Source organism: Carettochelys insculpta, chromosome 8 (assembly GCF_033958435.1).
Source record: "Carettochelys insculpta isolate YL-2023 chromosome 8, ASM3395843v1, whole genome shotgun sequence".
Taxonomy (NCBI): domain Eukaryota; kingdom Metazoa; phylum Chordata; order Testudines; family Carettochelyidae; genus Carettochelys; species Carettochelys insculpta.
The window spans coordinates 66117959-66134641 of NC_134144.1; the positions used below are offsets into that span (position 1 = coordinate 66117959).

The following is a 16683-nucleotide window of genomic DNA, read 5'->3' on the forward strand; positions in this document are numbered from 1 at the left end:
ATTATATTGTTAGCAACCACAAAGAAGTCCTTAAAGAGCTGCAGGTTGCCAACCCCGATCTAGTTAGTAGATAAGGCACAGGACTGGCCACAGGAGACCTGTTCTGTATTCCTTGCTTTGGCATTAACCTGTCGTGCGATCCTGGCAAGTGATTTCACTTATCTATGTGTTTCTATTATATCTCCCCTTCTTTGCCAGTTATCCAATTAGCTTGTAAGCTGCTTGGGACAGGGACTGTCTCTGACTATGTTTGAAAAGCACCTCACACAGAGGGGTTCTGAGCTCAGCTGGGTGCTACAGTAATATAAATAATAAAAAATAAATTCTATGGAAATCATCTCACACGTTGCAGCAGTACTTTACTAAACCGTAGCATTTTGGATACTGAATACAGAAAGATCATCTGTCCCTGTCCTCCTGTTGTCTCTTGTCGTACCCTTTGATTGTAAGCTCCTTGGGAATGGGACTGTGTCTTCATTCTGTTCTTGCACAATGTCTATCTGCAAATGGAAATTCTTTTGTGGCCGTTAATGCCTCAGTACCATGACTCAAGCTGCCAGTTGGTCAGGAAGAGCGATGATGATGAGAACAGAATGAAGCAGTGGTATAAGGGCTGCGATGGTGGGAGATATTATCTGAAGGGGTGGTGGTTTTGGGAGGTGGGCAGGCAGTGTTCTTGTGGGATGGGATAGTAGCCCAAGGGAGTGGGTACTTGTGTGTGTGTGTTAGGTATGCAGGGTGAGATTCTGAGGGTCAATACTGGCTCAGCATTGACTGAAAACAACCCCCATTTTCGAATCCTGCTCACAGGCACTGACAGCTCCTTAATCCTCTCAGCTGCTTTATTTGCCATGTTGATTGTGGTGCTGTCTGCAGAAATGTAAACTCTCTGTACTGACTTCTTCTTTTTCTTTCTTTCTTTCTTTCTTTCTTTTTAATTAGCTGAAGAATTTGACAACAAATGGGAGACTGGGGCCCTGGTCCTCATGGCAACCATGTGAGCATTCGGATGGGGACAGCACAGGCTCTTGTGTGTGCAGGTCACGGTCCTGTGACAGCCCTCGACCTCGCTGTGGGGGTCGTGGATGCGAAGGGGCCAGGATCGAGATTGCAAATTGCTCAAGGTACGTCTGCATGGCCGGGGGGGGCAGGGGAACAGAGGGGTTCACAAATGCCTGCTCTACTCCCCTATATTTGACGTTCCCCTCTATTTGGCACTGGTGAGGCCACATCTGGAATGTTATGCCCAGTTTTGGGCCCCCCCAGTATAAAAGGATATGGATGTGCTGGAGCAGGTTCAGCGGAGGACAACAAAAATGATTAAGGGGCTGGAGCACATGAGCTATAAGGATAGGCTGAGGGATCTGGGCCTCCTTGGTTTACAGAAGAGAAGACTGAGGGATAAGTTAATAGCAGCCTTCAACTTCCTGAAGGGGAGCTCTGAAGAGGATGGCAAGAAACTGTTCTCAGCGGTATCAGATGGCAGGACAAGGAGTAATGGTCTGAAGTTACAGAAGGAGAGGAGTCGGTTGGATATTAGGAAAAACTACTTCAACGGGAGGGTAGCGAAGCACTGGAATGTGTTGCCTACAGAGGTGGTGGATTCTCTATCCCTCAGGGTTTTTAAGTCCCGGCTTGACAGGGTCCTGGCTGGGATGACTTAGTTGGGCTGATCCTGCTTGAAGCCGGGGGCTGGACTGGATGGCCTCCTGAGGTCCCTTCCAGCCCTATGATTCTTTGATTCCACTGGCATAATTTTTTTCCTCTGGTCCACATTTGGCCCTGGTGCAAGTGGGTGCAATTGCAGTTAAGTCAATAGTAGCTGCAGGGTCTCAACTGCTCTGAAAAACAGGACAAAGAGGTCTCAAGTGAGGCACCCAGAAGCAGAGACTCTTCAAGTGAATAGGTATATTGGAAAGTGTTGGACTTAGCCCCTCTGGGTCTCAATTTACCCCACTGTACAATGAAAGTAATGAGACATCAATGCAGTGACAGGAGGCTTACATAAGAAATGACTGAACATTGCTGTGAAGATTAAAATGGGCTAGGCAGACTCATGTTATGTTTCTGGCCTTGTAAGTGTGATCTAAATGGTGGGGGCTGGGAGACGGCGTTTTGGGGTCCATTCTTCCATCTGTGCTGCCTACCCAGCAGAGCCAGTCATTCCTGCCACTGCTCTGCTGCCTGTACTGAGGTGAGCCCTACTAAGGTGGCTCTTTCTGTCAGTGACTGATGTCAGGCCCACCAGAGGGACACATATCTCAGCATCACTCACATTAGAGGCTCTCCTCCAGTGGGAAGAAGTGGTGAAAACAGTGTAGAATAGGGATCGGCAAACAAAATAGCAAGAAGAGCCATTTTTTTAGACTTTGGTAAAAATTCAGCTATTCAAGAGCAACAAGGCATGTGAATACGAGACAGTCCTTAATAAATAACATAAAATCATACTTTTTGTAACCCCTATTTTAGGAACATCACACACACAATGATTTGTCATGCAATACATGTTTACTGCAGGATGCTCACAAACTTTTTACGTATTCTGTTTCCTCACACTTTACATGTGTGTGTTTCTACCACTGTCTTCCTGACTTTTACTACTGAATCCACTTTAATTTCACTTCATGTTTAATTTCAGTTTTCTTTCTTAAAATGCATTTTACCTTTCACAGCAGGAATTCCACAAGCTTCTTTTTCCTTTTCAAAATCAAGACTTTATTAACAACAAGATCAAAACACAGATATAGTATCATATCCCACAATGCACTGCACATATTAAAGGGGAGCATTATCCAGTGTTTCAAGATCACATATCATTTGCTATTTAGATATGAGTTATTCATTGTTGGGCTTTTAGACATTCACCATTTACCAAAAATAACCAGGAGGATTTTTTATTTGCTTTAAAATTATACTGTTAAGAGCCATAAAGAAGTCCTTAAACAGCCATATGTGGCTCCAGAGCCACAGGTTGCAGACCCCTGGTCTAGAAGAAATGACTGAAATATGCATTTCATCATAAGACATAGGAAGACAGGAAGGTTTGAATAATAGGGACTTCTGGTCATCTTACATCCACTTAAGCCCTAGAATTTCCTTTTATTGCCTTCATATCCCATTGGGATGTTTCCATGGAGAGAAAGCAGGATGTTTAGAGATGATTTGTATTAGAATGCAGGAAGTGGAAATCTGCAAATGGGAATTCTTTGTGGCCATTAAGAACTCTCCCCACTTAGAATACAAATCATCCGAAGGCAAGAAGTGTTAATTTTAAGAGGAATATTTTTGTATATATTTATTTTTCTTTTCCTCCTGCAACAACAAAATTCTCCTTGTAGCGTTTTTTCTCTGTTTAAAACTTCTCCTCCTGGAGGAGGCAGGTTAGGGGTGGGTTAAAATATAGAAGAGTAAGATTTTCCCATACTAGGATCTCTCCTTCCATCACCTATTTGTGAAGAAGAGGGGTGGCCAGCTCTGTTCTGAAGTCAGAGAAGGCAAGATCCAATAATACACAAAAGCTTCAGGGCAACTTGGGTTTTAACTTTCATCCTGTACCATAATTGGTGCCAGACTAACACACACTTGTTGCCAGCAGCCTTATTAGTTCAGTGAAGGCTTTGAAAAGTAACATCTGTTTCCTAGCTCAGCTTTCAAGCATGTCTGTAACAGGAGAGCACCTGAGCTCTTTCTTTAGTAGATGTTAGAAAGTACAAAATGAAATTGCTGGACTAGAAACAGTAACATACTGAGATGAGGTGTTTAGGCAGAGAGATAGCTGACTGTCTGGTGGCTCAGTATGAGATTAGAATCCGTGACACAAGAAAGACTCTAATCTCATTCTTCGGTCCCCTATTTCTATTGAGATTTATGATTTAATAGTATTGCCAATCCCTATCATACATCAGTTCTCAAAATCATGAGATTAGCTTAATAATGAGGACTTTTTTTTAAAAAAAAGATATTAATAAATGTTGGGTTCTTTTTATATGTCTTCTGGTTTCTGTACATTTAGGGTCACATGAAAGTCAAATTTTCAAACATATCTCTATAGTCACAAAGGTTAAATACTAATTATTTTTTAGGAAAGCTGAGATTCTCATGTAACGGCAGGATTCCAGGAGCTGGGGCTGTACGAAAAACACCAAATATGATGAGACTCACGATAAAATCATGACCTCACAACCCTAGTTACAATGTATCTGTAGTGTCAACATTCCCTCGATGAAGAGGGGTTGTCTTCCCAAGTCCTTAACGTTGGCAGAGCTGGTTCTGGTGGCCCATCACATCTGTATCCCATTTTGCGGGAGGAACAGTTTATGCAATGAATTTGGATTTTAACATGCAAATGTGGGAGGAGGGGCAAGTTCTGCTGTTGTCTGAGAACATTGGGCAGAGCAGGAGAGTAAAGAGATGTTGGAAGGGCTTGGTTAATGAGACTTCCAGAAGAAAGGGATTGAAGAGAGAAGGCAATCCTTAACAATAACACCACAGAAAGCTCAGAGAGTCTTCAGATGGGGCTTTTAACTGGCTTCTCTTGGCTTTGTTTGAAATCAATGGCAGCTTTGCCATCAACTTCAGCGGGAGCAGAGTTAGGCCAAGGCTGAGGTCTTGGAAAATCCCATTCCTAGCTCAGGACCTATCTCTTCGGTCTGGCTGAAAGGAAGTGTACTTTTTTTAGAACTAGTGTATCCCAGTGATTTAGTGGGGCTTCCGCTTAGGCATTTTCTAGCCAAAGCCTTTGAAGATATCATGACAGTGGAAGATTTGAGATTAACCCAAATGGCCTGTTTTCTCATCTGCCCCATCCCTTTATCTCTGTCAGAAATGGAGCTTGGACACCATGGTCTGCCTGGGCCCAGTGCAGCACCTCCTGTGGGATTGGCTTTCAGGTTCGTCAGAGATCATGCAGCAATCCTGCTCCACGATATGGAGGCAGGGTCTGTGTTGGACAAAGCAGAGAAGAGCGGTAAGCAGCCTAAGCAGCCTGAGCACGAGAGGGTCTTTCATCCATGGCAATGCATTCACTTTCAAGGCTATAAATATGTGTCCATGGGAAGGATGGGTCTTGAGCTGGGGGCAGGGATAGTTCAGTGGTTTGAGCATTGGCCTGCTTAACCCAAGTTTGTGAGCCCAGCCCTTGAGGGGGCTATTCAGGGATTTGGGGCAAATAGATTAAAAAAATAATTTGTCAGGGATGATGATTAGGTCCTTCTGTGAGTTCAGGGTACTGGACTTGATGACCTCTGAGGGTTCCTTCCTGTTTTGAGACAGGTACATCTCCATGTAGTATTTAATGTAGATGGAATGCAAAGAGCTAGTGTTAATGCAGCATTAGGGCTGACCAGTCAAGCAGGTAGAAATGGGGGAATTCCAGTGTTAAGATACATTAGCTCACCCACATTGACCATCCTCTCTGTTGTAACAAGCCTGTGACAGTCTTAGACTGGTTGCCACCATGCCTTCTGCAACAAGTTCTCAGGAGTAGCTGGGATAGACCCATGATCTTCCTGCCCCCTATACAGAGGACCCCTCTTGTGTGACGAAAGAATCACTGCTAGCAGTATAATACCTAGGATGCTCAGCTGAGCAGTTCTGATCCCCACCGGCTACAGGGCAGTCGTGTACATATGCCTTAGTTAGCGCACAGGTCAGCTGCACCTTAAATATAACATCAGTTCCCCCCGTTAGGTCTGTGTTAAGGGTAATCATGTGGGGGAAAAAGAAAGAACCCAGCTTGACTTTCAGATCTCAGGCTGAGTTTGCAGGGCTGGACAGGAGAAAACGTGGTGAAATTTTATCTGGAATCATTGAAAGACGATAAATTTGGAATGAACAAGATTATTTTCACAGGGTCACTTCTCAGAGTCCAGCCACTCTTTAAGCAAATGCTTTAAAGTATCCCTGGGTGGTTTCTAGCTTTGACTTTTCATTAAAGGCCACTTCTGCTTGTCAGCAGATTTTTGTTGGTCTCTTGAGTGGAGACTTAAGACGGTAATCTCTGTATTTCTCAGTGTGCAAAGGGCTAATTCATTTCACTTTCCTGACTCTGGATGTCTTTATGTTTGGCTTGATTTGTGTCCATTCAGAATGATTTTTAAAGACTGCATGGTGGTCAGTTGTGGCCTGAGTTTAAAGACTTGGGCGATGAGAACTGAGACAGAATTTATTCAAAAGTTGAAAAAAAAAATGGTGCTGTCTTTTAAAAGGAAACATGAAATGACCTTAATCTGCTTTTAGGCGTAGACTGAAATGTCAGTGAGTTTTCCTGTTTTCCAAACAACTGTAAGGGTAGAATTAAAAAAAGAACAGTTTGTCCAGGGCTTGGCACCTGGGACAGCATGTCAAAGTGCTTCTCTGGTTTTTGGGCAGCTAAAAGAAGAGCCAAGTTTCCAAAATGCTTAGCGTGGAGAGACACGTGGAATGGGGATTGGGGCTGTTTCTGAAAATCTGGCTGATTGATTCTATTATCCCGATCAGATGTGAACTCTTTTGAAAATGTGCCCATGTGGGTGCTGAACTTGTTAGCAAACCTCCCCAAAAATGCTTAAACTCCCTGGGTTAAATATAGAGGGTGAAATTCACTTCTATGTGGAGTGCCAGCAAAACCTGCCATCCCCATAAGTTTGACTGTAGTGGAGCATAAATTTCACCCAATATGTCTGAATTGTCTGTGATCCTGCATTTGTAGCTAATAGCCCTCTGCCCTGTTGATGTCTCTAATAAGTGATGTGAATTCTCTGACAAGCTTCACCCATGCTTTTTCAGATTCTGCAACGAGAACATTCCTTGCCCATTACCAATATTTTGGTCTTCGTGGGGCCCCTGGAGTAAGTGCAGTGCAAATTGTGGAGGAGGGATACATTCCAGGCAGAGGTCCTGTGAGAATGGCAACACCTGCCCAGGCTGCGCTGTGGTATGTATTATTTTCTGGCATTGCATTCAGCCTACAGGTATCACCCATGTTTCACTTACAGATTTTATTGTGGTTTCATTTTTTTTTTTGTGCTTGTGAAAAATGCCAGGAGCAGCAACTCCTAACGGGCAGGGCAGGTGAGGAGAATGAGAGGTCGGTGGATTCATTGTACATTGGGAATTAGCCAAAGTGCTTGGAATTTGATGCGCAGGTGGAAAGAGGAAGGGAGAGGTATCTTTCTGCTGATTTCAGTTGGCTTTGGATCAGGCCTTTTGCCCTCAATAGTTTGGGAAACTGAGAGCCTTCCAGCAGTTTTTTTCCTTCACATTTTCACTCCTGGGGGAGGTAGTTAGTGAAAGCCCTGCACATACCACAGAAGAGGGCCTCATAATCGTTTGGCAATGGAAAGTATATCTAATCAGCCTCTCAGGGATATGCTGTTAATATTTCCACTCTATCCCCACCCCCCACACACTCCCCTACTTCAGTTTGTCAGCTGATGGGTGCAAAGTATTTTTAATTCATTTGTTTTAGAAAGGTTCTTGTGTGTGAAGGGTTTTCCTAGCTCTTTGGTTTTATTCACAAGTACGCTGAAGTCATTTGAAGTCCTGAAGCAGGAACATTCTTACCCCTCTGCCAGAAGAAATTCCCTTAGTCTCTTTTAAAAACAGGAATTCAGTGTTCTTCATTGGAATTCATCCCGTAATGTGGTGGTGGTGGCAGGGGCTGTCAGAATCCAGGATGATCCTTCTATCTGCCCATATTGATGTCACTGGGAACTCAGACGTAGACTGAGGATCTATATGGTCCAGGCAGGTTTTTTTTTTTTAACACCCTTTTCAGAAATAAACAATGCCAAGAGTGGACTAAAAAGACTGGAAAATGGGCTAAGGCTTTTGCTTCAAGGAAGGGCCGTGCACTCCTATAAACTTAACTATCAGAAGCAGCCCAATGCTTTTCACAGCCAGGGATTAACTGTTGTTATAATGTATTTTGTTTGTTATTTGCATTGTGACCCTGTCCTAAATGTGTTAGGCACAGTCCACTTGTGTAGAGCTCTGCATCTGCAGATATGCATTTGGATATCTGTGGCTCGTTTTTGTGGCTGCGGATGCAGAGGCGGATACAGATTTTGCACTGGCACAGTGCCACGTGTACGTGTGCGGAGACTTCCAAAGAGCTTGCAATCTGCAAAGAAACAAAACCAAGTAAGGAGAGACAGGCCACAAGCTAGGAGGCGGAATTCATCCCGTGCTGAGGATCTGTAGGAGACCTCTGCATCCGTTAATTCCCACTCGAGTCCTCTGGCTCTTGCTGTCCCCCTGCATGGGGTGACTTGTATCTGGAGCAGTCAGAGTGCTGCAGGTGCACAGCTTCTGAGAGACACTGGTTCTTGTGCTGGTTTCTTGAGCATAAAGGAATCTGTTCCCCATAGCTGGGCTGCAGCCATTCTAGTCAGTAACCAGAAAAGGTTTTCCTGGTTGGTAGGAATACAAGACCTGCAATCCGGACAGCTGCCCCGAGGTGCGCCGAAACACGCCCTGGACCCCCTGGATGCCCGTCAACCTCACCCAGAATGGAGCCCGCCAGGAGCAGCGCTTCCGCTACACCTGTCGTGCCCAGCTGGCTGACCCGCACGAGCTGCAGTTTGGGAGGAAGAAGACGGAGAGTCGGTTCTGCCCCAATGACGGCTCAGCGGTCTGTGATACGGACTGTACGTCCCACCGGCTCGCTGGTAGCCCTAGGGCCGAGCTCAGCAGCACATTGTTTCTGGGGGCGGTGGGGTGCCACAGACAAGAGTAAGCGCTTACTGTGTTCTGGCACTGCCACATAATGCAGGGCTGATGAGAGTCTTTAGGTCTACCCATCACTGGCTCTGGCATGAGAGAACCACTCAGGGAGGCTGCAAGGAGCCTTCTTATGGGAATGTAGGGATTGCTTCCTCGTAGTGCCTGCAGAGGGCTGAGGCTCTGGGGCGGGGTGGGGTGGGGGGAAGAGAAGGCATAGCCTCATCCATTCTCGCTAGCGGTGGGAAGAGGAGAGCGCCATCCTGAAGTATGGGGTGTACACTCCCACTACGTGCTCTGGAGGTCCAAGGGGAGGGCATGGACCCTTCTGCTTGCTACCTGTGGTGTAGAGCATCTCTGTGCTGCCACTTAACAACTGGTCAGGGCCTTTCAGGCCCAGTTTGGCCCTGCTCGGTTTGTTGCCCCTGGGATATCGCAGGCTTGGTTTTTCACTTCATTCAGTTTCCACAAGGAAGCCCGATTGCTCCATTGCTCACACTTTTGGCTTCACATTGTTGGTACTGTGTTTCCCGCACTGCAGGGGGAAACAGTTACCACCAAATTGTTTGTTAGGAGATTGTTCCAGGCTACAGCCAGGCTACCCCTTGTTAACACTTCTCCTGTCTTGTTTGTATTTCTCAAAGCTCTAGTTGATGATCTCCTAAAGACCGGTAAGACCCCGGCTCGGATTATCAATGGGGGCTGGTCCTTTTGGGGGGCCTGGTCATCCTGTTCCCGGGACTGTGAATTGGGCTTTCGCATCCGGAAGAGGACATGCACAAACCCAGAGCCTAAGAATGGCGGCCTGCCCTGCGTGGGGTCGGCAACGGAGTACCAAGATTGTAACCCACACCCCTGCCCAGGTGAAAATCATTTGTTTCATCCGCAAAATTATGCACTTATCTTGCAAAGGCTCAGTCGTTCTAAACGTCGCTTATTAACCTTTATTGCTTTTTGGGAGGGTGTTTAAATTAGCTTTGGGCACCCTGTGCTACAGGCACACTTCATGCGATGCCTTAGGACATCCCTAGGGGTGGCATACTAACATGCTCTAAAAGACAGCGCTGTAGTTTAGCATCCATTTTTCTGGCTTCCAGAGGGTGACCAACACATACTTGGGCAGGCATAGTGCTCCATCTGGAAGGAGGCAGGGTCGTGCCCTTACTTGTTGAGGCAATTTTCTTTTTTTTTGGTGAACATGTATTTCTTCCTACTCCTTGCCTCTTATATAATTCTCACAGTGGGACTCTCCTTCTGACATCAGTTAGCGTTTCCTGCATGACCCGTGGGGAGTTTTCGTGCCAGGTTACCTGGTTTTGTTTGGTTTTTTTCAATTTGGCCTCATGTTTTAGTCGCACTTTCGGTACAGAATAGCACTCACAGTGAAGGCCCTGCTTGAATTGTGGGTTGATTGTTAAAATATTGTGATTCACTCTCTGACAAGCTGTGGAGAATCATGGAAAAATAATGATGGATCTTATGTTTTTCGGTAATAAGGCCTATTGTTCCTTTTCTGTGATTTTTCCATTCTCGGGGGCTGATGCCAGGGGCTCTCACTCTTGGCCACCAGGGCAAATGGGGCTCCCACTGTCTAAACTGTAGGGAGAGTAAAATTTTGTGGGATCCTCTATTTCCACAGAATTGTGAATTAAGTAGGAACTTACTTACTCCATGAGCTTCAGCCACTCCACACCACTGCAACCCACAGAAACAGTCTCAGCAAGTCACTTCACCCCGAACAGGAGCAATGCTCAGCCTCTTCCTGTGAAACACTTATTGGCATCGGGGTGAAATCACTGAAATTAAGTATCATTGATTGTATTTAGTATATTTTAAAATCTTCCAGGCAAAGCTGAATGGGGTTTTGTCTGGATGTGTTCTTGGATGTTTCATCACATGACATAATCTTAAATTCAAGATTAATCCTTAATTCCTGGAGACTCCAGGACAATCCTAGGGAGATGGCAGCCCAAAAGCTAATGCTCCCTTTTTGAGACAGGAGAGACAACATCATAATGTTGAGAGCGCAATGAGAGGGCAACATTTAAGCCACAAGACCTCTGAAAATGAAAAGTGTGAACTCTGCAAACATGGCTGTTGTTACTGTTTTGGAACGTCCCAGTGGCTTATCACTGACGAGCATGTCCCCTTGTGCAGCCTGCTCAGCTTTTCCTTTGTTCTTTTTTGCTCTAAGCTTTATCGCATGCAGTTTTGAGCATGGCTGTCCCAACCAATATGGAAAATACACAGGTGTGTAGGGCCCCGCAAACTTGGAGGCATCAAATTGTCCCAAATTTCATGGTGCCCTAGGCAGCTGCACGCCCTGCATCAGCGACATCAGTGGTGGCGAGCTACATCTGCCAGCTGGATGAGGCCCCCCACTTCCCTGCAGCACTGCTCGTCAGCCCTTTCCCAGTGGAAGGGGACATGCTGACTGTCATTCACAACCACCTGTGCCTCCTTCCTGCTCCTTGCAGCCATCAGGTTAGCCAGGCTTCCCGCACTGCTCCTGTCACCTACAGCTTGTGCCCCCGTGGCCCTGCAGCCCTTAAGTGCAGGACCCCATGTGGAATGGCTCTCCCCCTGGAGGGGCTGCCCCTCCATGGGGGGGTGGGGTACGGGTTCTGGGGGTGTGCAAGGCACAAGATATAAAAGAGCCACTTTTCATCCTTGCAGTTAGCTGGGTCCCCCCAACCAGGAGGGCATGTGGAGAGGAGCACTCAGGAAGCGGGTGGGATGCTCAGGAAGGAGGTTTTGGGGGGTTCCAAGGGGTGCTTCAAAGGGGAGGGGTGTTCTGTGGGAGAGCCCCACGAGGATACGTGGGGGGCTCAAGGGGACTCACGGCTGCGCTGTGCTGATGAGCGGCAGTAGCACCAGGCTGAAGGCAGTCCTGCACCCCCGCAGGTGTCTCAGGGGACCCCGGGGGCCAGTGTGATAAGGGCTGAGGGGACTAATGTGGCTGCCTTACCAAGCCAGGAACTTGCTGACTTGGCCCTGCCGCTTGACTCAGGGCTTCTGAACGTTCCCATTGGCCCAGCGGCAGGGGGCGGGGCATTCCCTTGGCGACAGCAGGGGCGGAGACAGCTGTGAGGAGACAGCAGAGAGTTGGGGAGGCAGTGAAAACCACAGGAGGTGGGAGGAGCCAATGGTGCTGCTCCCCTTTGCAAAATGTCTCCCCACTTTGCACACCCCAGTGTAGGGCACCTGGTTTTAAGTGCACGGCTCCAATATCTGTTTAGCTCTGCCTCCCTCCTTCTGTGTGTGTGTGTAAATACACCAGTCTGTGGTGCGCTGAATCACCAGGTCGTTTTAAGGTCACATTTGAAGGAATGGAGCATCGAACTGAGAAAAAGTGGGAGAGTGTCTAGTAGCCAGAATATCGTTCCTGGACAATGTTCCCTCTAATCTTTTCCATCCGTGTGCAGATTTTTTCCATTCACACGCAGAATAAGTTGGTTTATGTGCACTGATGCATGTTCACATGCAAGAAACAAAACACTTACCAGCTGGGCAGCATTTGACTCTCCCCTGAGTGGCTGCACAAGCTCCCTAGGGAACGTTGATCTTGGAGCCTGGACCCATAGGTTCCATTCTCAGCTTTGCCATTGACTGGCTGTGACTGTGGGTCAAATCATTTTTCTGTGCTTCAGTTTTCCAGTGGGTAAAAGGGGTAGATATACAAACCTCACAAGTAACAACAAGAAGTCCTGTGGCACCTTATAGACTAGCAGATATTTTGGAGCATAAGCTTTTGTGGGCAAAGACCCGCTTCGTCAGAGGCATAAAACATCCGCTTCTAACAAAGCAGGTCTTTGCCCACAAAAGCTTATGCTCCAAAATATCTGTTAGTCTATAAGGTGCCACTGGGCTTGTTGTTTTTGACGATACAGACTAACACAGCTACTTCTCTGATATGTGACACCTCACAAGTGTGTGCTAAGAATTCCTGTTAACTAAAGCTCTTGGATCTCTTCAGAGGAAAGATGCTAGGCAAACTCAAAGGCTAATTACTGCACTAATAACGTTTGGGTTGTAGCAGCTGTTTGCTTCTAAGAAATCTTGGTAGTTCACCCTCCCTGTAGATGAAGTGGGCCTTGTCAGGAAATAGGTAAATAATACATAATGAACTTGGCTATACTGTACATTAGAGGAGGTTTTGGAGTTAATTGATAAGCTGAATAGTAACAAGTCTCCAGGACCAGACGGTATTCACCCAAGGGTTCTGAAAGAACTCAAATGTGAAATTGCGGAGTTATTAACAGTGGTTTGTAACCTATCCTTTAAATCCACTTCGGTACCCAATGACTGGAAGATGGCCAATATAACGCCAATATTTAAAAAAGGCTCCAGAGGAGACCCTGGCAATTATAGACCGATAAGTCTAACATCAGTACCAGGCAAATTAGTAGAAACAATAGTAAAGAATAAAATTGCAAGGCACGTAGAAGAGCACGAATCGTTGGGCAAAAGTCAGCATGGTTTCTGCAGAGGGAAGTCGTGTCTAACTAATCTATTAGAATTCTTTGAAGGGGTTAATAAACATGCGGACAAGGGGCACCCAGTGGACATAATATACCTAGATTTCCAGAAAGCCTTTGACACGGTCCCACACCAAAGGCTTTTATGTAAATTAGGCGGTCATGGGATAGGAGGAAAGATCCTTTCATGGATCGGGAATTTGTTAAAAGATAGAAAACAAAGGGTTGGAATAAATGGTGAATTTTCACAATGGAGGGGGGTAACTAGTGGTGTTCCCCAGGGGTCAGTCCTGGGACCGATCCTGTTCAACTTGTTCATCAATGATCTAGAAAATGAGGTAAGCAGTGAGGTGGCAAAGTTTTCAGATGACACCAAGTTGTTCAGGACAGTCAAAACCAAAAGGGATTGTGAAGAACTACAAAAAGATCTCAGCAAACTGAGTGATTGGGCAGCAAAATGGCAAATGAAATTTAATGTGGGTAAGTGTAAGGTAATGCACATTGGAAAAAATAACCCAAATTACATGTACAACATGATGGGGTCAAATTTAGCTACGACAGATCAGGAAAGGGATCTTGGAGTTATAGTGGATAGTTCTCTGAAGACATCCACGCAGTGTGCAGCGGCAGTTAGTAAAGCAAATAGGATGTTAGGAATTATTAAAAAAGGGATAGATAATAAGACAAAAGGTATCATACTTCCCCTGTATAAAACTATGGTACGCCCACATCTTGAGTACTGTGTGCAGATGTGGTCTCCTCACCTCAAAAAAGATATATTGGCATTAGAAAAGGTTCAGAAAAGGGCAACTAAGATGATTAGGGGTTTGGAACGGGTCCCATAGAGGGAGAGGCTAGAGAGACTGGGACTTTTCAGTCTGGAAAAGAGGCGATTGAGGGGCGATATGATAGAGGTATATAAAATCATGAATGGTGTGGAGAAAGTGAATATAGAAAAATTATTTACCTTTTCCCATAGTACAAGAACTAGGGGACACCAAATGAAATTGATGGGTAGTAGGTTCAAAACTAATAAAAGGAAATTTTTCTTCACACAGCGCACAGTCAACCTGTGGAACTCCTTGCCAGAGGAGGCTGTGAAGACCAGGACTCTATTAGGGTTTAAAAAAGAGCTTGATAAATTTTTGCAGGTTAGGTCCATAAATGGCTATTAGCCAGGGGTAAAGTATGGTGCCCCTAGCCTTCAGTACAAGGGCAGGAGATGGATGGCAGGAGATAAATCACTTGATCATTGTCTTCTGTTCTCCTTCTCTGGGGCACCTGGCATTGGCCACTGTCGGCAGACGGGATACTGGGCTGGATGGACCTTTGGTCTGACCCAGTATGGCCATTCTTATGTTCTTATGTTCGTACATGTGTAACAACAAAGACATATACAAAATAATAGTTTCCTTTAGAGCACTCTAAGATACAGGCCTTTGTCCTGCTGAATGACAGATGTTTGATTCAGCATCTGTGGAATACACCATTTAACCCCTTAGGTGGTTTAAGTCATCCATTTTCAGGCACAGATATTGCACCAGGAAATCCCTAGTCTTACTGGCACAAAAATAGCTTGCTAGCTTGGATGGCACTGTCTAGAAGTTTTGAGACTCAAGTTGTCCTGCAAGCTTCATCCTAAATAGAGGAAGTAAAAGCCAGCTTGTGTCTCTGTTTTGTGTCTTATGATCCTCAGTAAAAGGTTCGTGGTCTTGCTGGACCCCTTGGTCTCAGTGTTCAGCAACCTGTGGAGGAGGACATTACCAGCGCACCCGTACCTGTACCAACCCAGCACCATCCAGTGGGGAGGATATCTGCATCGGCCTGCACACCGAGGAGGCGCTCTGCAACACACACCCCTGCAAAGGTAGCAGGTGGTTTTCTCCTGTTCAAATTGGGTAGGGAGGGTGGAAACAAACCCACCAGCAAATGAGTATTTAAAAAATAAAAAGTTCCCCTACCCATTTAGTAAACCTATATTGAACCAGGGAAAAGAAGACACCTTATTCTTCAAAGAAAACAAAATGCATCACCTTCCTCTTAACTCACTCACTAGAACATGGCCTACTATTCCAGAACCAGTCAGCCAGATGAAATCTGGTTGGCAAAAGATCCATTTAAATTTAAAAGAATTGAAAAAGCAGATCAGTTTGGGGCCAATGGAGTTTCCAAACTGCTTGTGCAGTTGACAAGGGATTTTCCTTCCCTGCATTGGGCTACACAGGATGGCTGAGGAGCGCACATCACAACCTGAAGGCAAGGTGAGAAAAAGCTGTAGGATTGGTCTGGAGCCATCTGTGTGCCCCCCAGATCCTGGGTTGGTTGTCTGTGTGTGGCTGGTGGCCAGTAGGACATTAGAGGAGCCTGAGGCTGCTCTAAGTTCCACTGACTGCCTACGGCTGCCTGGAGGGCATTACGTCCTCTAGAACAAAACCCCAACCAGCTCCTATGCTGCTACAGGGAGAGGTCTGCTCTAGGAGTCTCTGCACACTCTGTGCCCCATGACGGTTTTCCTTCTGGGGCCCGGAGGCTTCAGGCTGTTTTGCACTCACTGGTGGAATGTGTAGCATAGGTTGCCTAATAGTAACATTGCTTCTATTGAGGTGATTAAATCCAGTCCCCTGAAGGCTCCCTGGTGTGGGCCATACCAGAAATGGGCCTGCACCAGAGCCAGGATTCAGACACTACCAAGCATTGGGGAAGTTGGGATTGAACCGGTGGCCACCTCCTGTGGTGGCCTTGTGTGTGCGTTATTCCTGATTTCAGACTGTTGGGTTTCAGGGGGCTGGTCGGACTGGTCAGAGTGGAGCCTGTGCAATGAAGATGGGATCCAATATCGCAGCCGTTACTGTGAGATGCACAATCCAGAGTCCTCCCAGTGCATTGGAAATAGCACACAGTACCAAGACTGCTTGTACAATGAAATTCCCGGTAGGTGCAGCAGGACCCACCATGGTAGGTGTCTCTCAGGAGGAAGGACCATCAGGCAGCATAGGGTGCAATGCCCAGAGCTGTCCAAGGAGTTTGGGTGCCCATTAGAAATAAAGCAGCCCCGCTCTTCTGTAAGGCAGTGCTGTTTCCAGCTGCAGTGACTGAAGTGAGCTGCTTCGTGTGAACTAGGACTGCTAAGCCCTGCCAGGCACAACTCGGAAAGTGTTAATTGATTGGACCCTGGTATTAGCATGAACCTCGGCAACTGGAGTTTGAGTCATTCAGACAACCCAGGGGAACCATCCCACAGGGGAAGGCATCTGGGCTTGTGGGACTAATGTGGGCAGAGGGCTACAGATTTGCTGACAGGCCGAGGTTCATGAACACCTGGAACCTGAGGCTTTGTGGCAGGTGAGTTTGACACAATATTTAGCGGTTTTAATCTGCAGAACCCCTTTAAGTGCTCTTGTCTCCGCTGTGCCTTTGTAACCCTAGGGTTTGTGCAAAAGTTTTGTTAAAGTGTGGTCCATGTTATCAGCCAGTCTCTCCACTTAGCCCTGCAGCGTGCTGTGAA

The 16683-nt window shown here is 46.3% G+C and overlaps 1 protein-coding gene across 2 annotated transcripts in view; it reads left to right on the plus strand.

Moving 5' to 3' along the window:
* SEMA5B (semaphorin 5B) overlaps window positions 1-16683 on the plus strand; it is a 341594-nt gene that overhangs the window by 294680 nt on the left and 30231 nt on the right. For both annotated transcript variants that reach the window (XM_075001545.1, XM_075001546.1), the window contains exons 14-20: window positions 943-1124; window positions 4823-4966; window positions 6766-6913; window positions 8402-8627; window positions 9345-9563; window positions 14875-15045; window positions 15960-16109. In XM_075001545.1, the coding sequence (XP_074857646.1) occupies window positions 943-1124; window positions 4823-4966; window positions 6766-6913; window positions 8402-8627; window positions 9345-9563; window positions 14875-15045; window positions 15960-16109 (1240 nt within the window). The remainder of the gene's footprint in view (window positions 1-942; window positions 1125-4822; window positions 4967-6765; window positions 6914-8401; window positions 8628-9344; window positions 9564-14874; window positions 15046-15959; window positions 16110-16683) is intronic.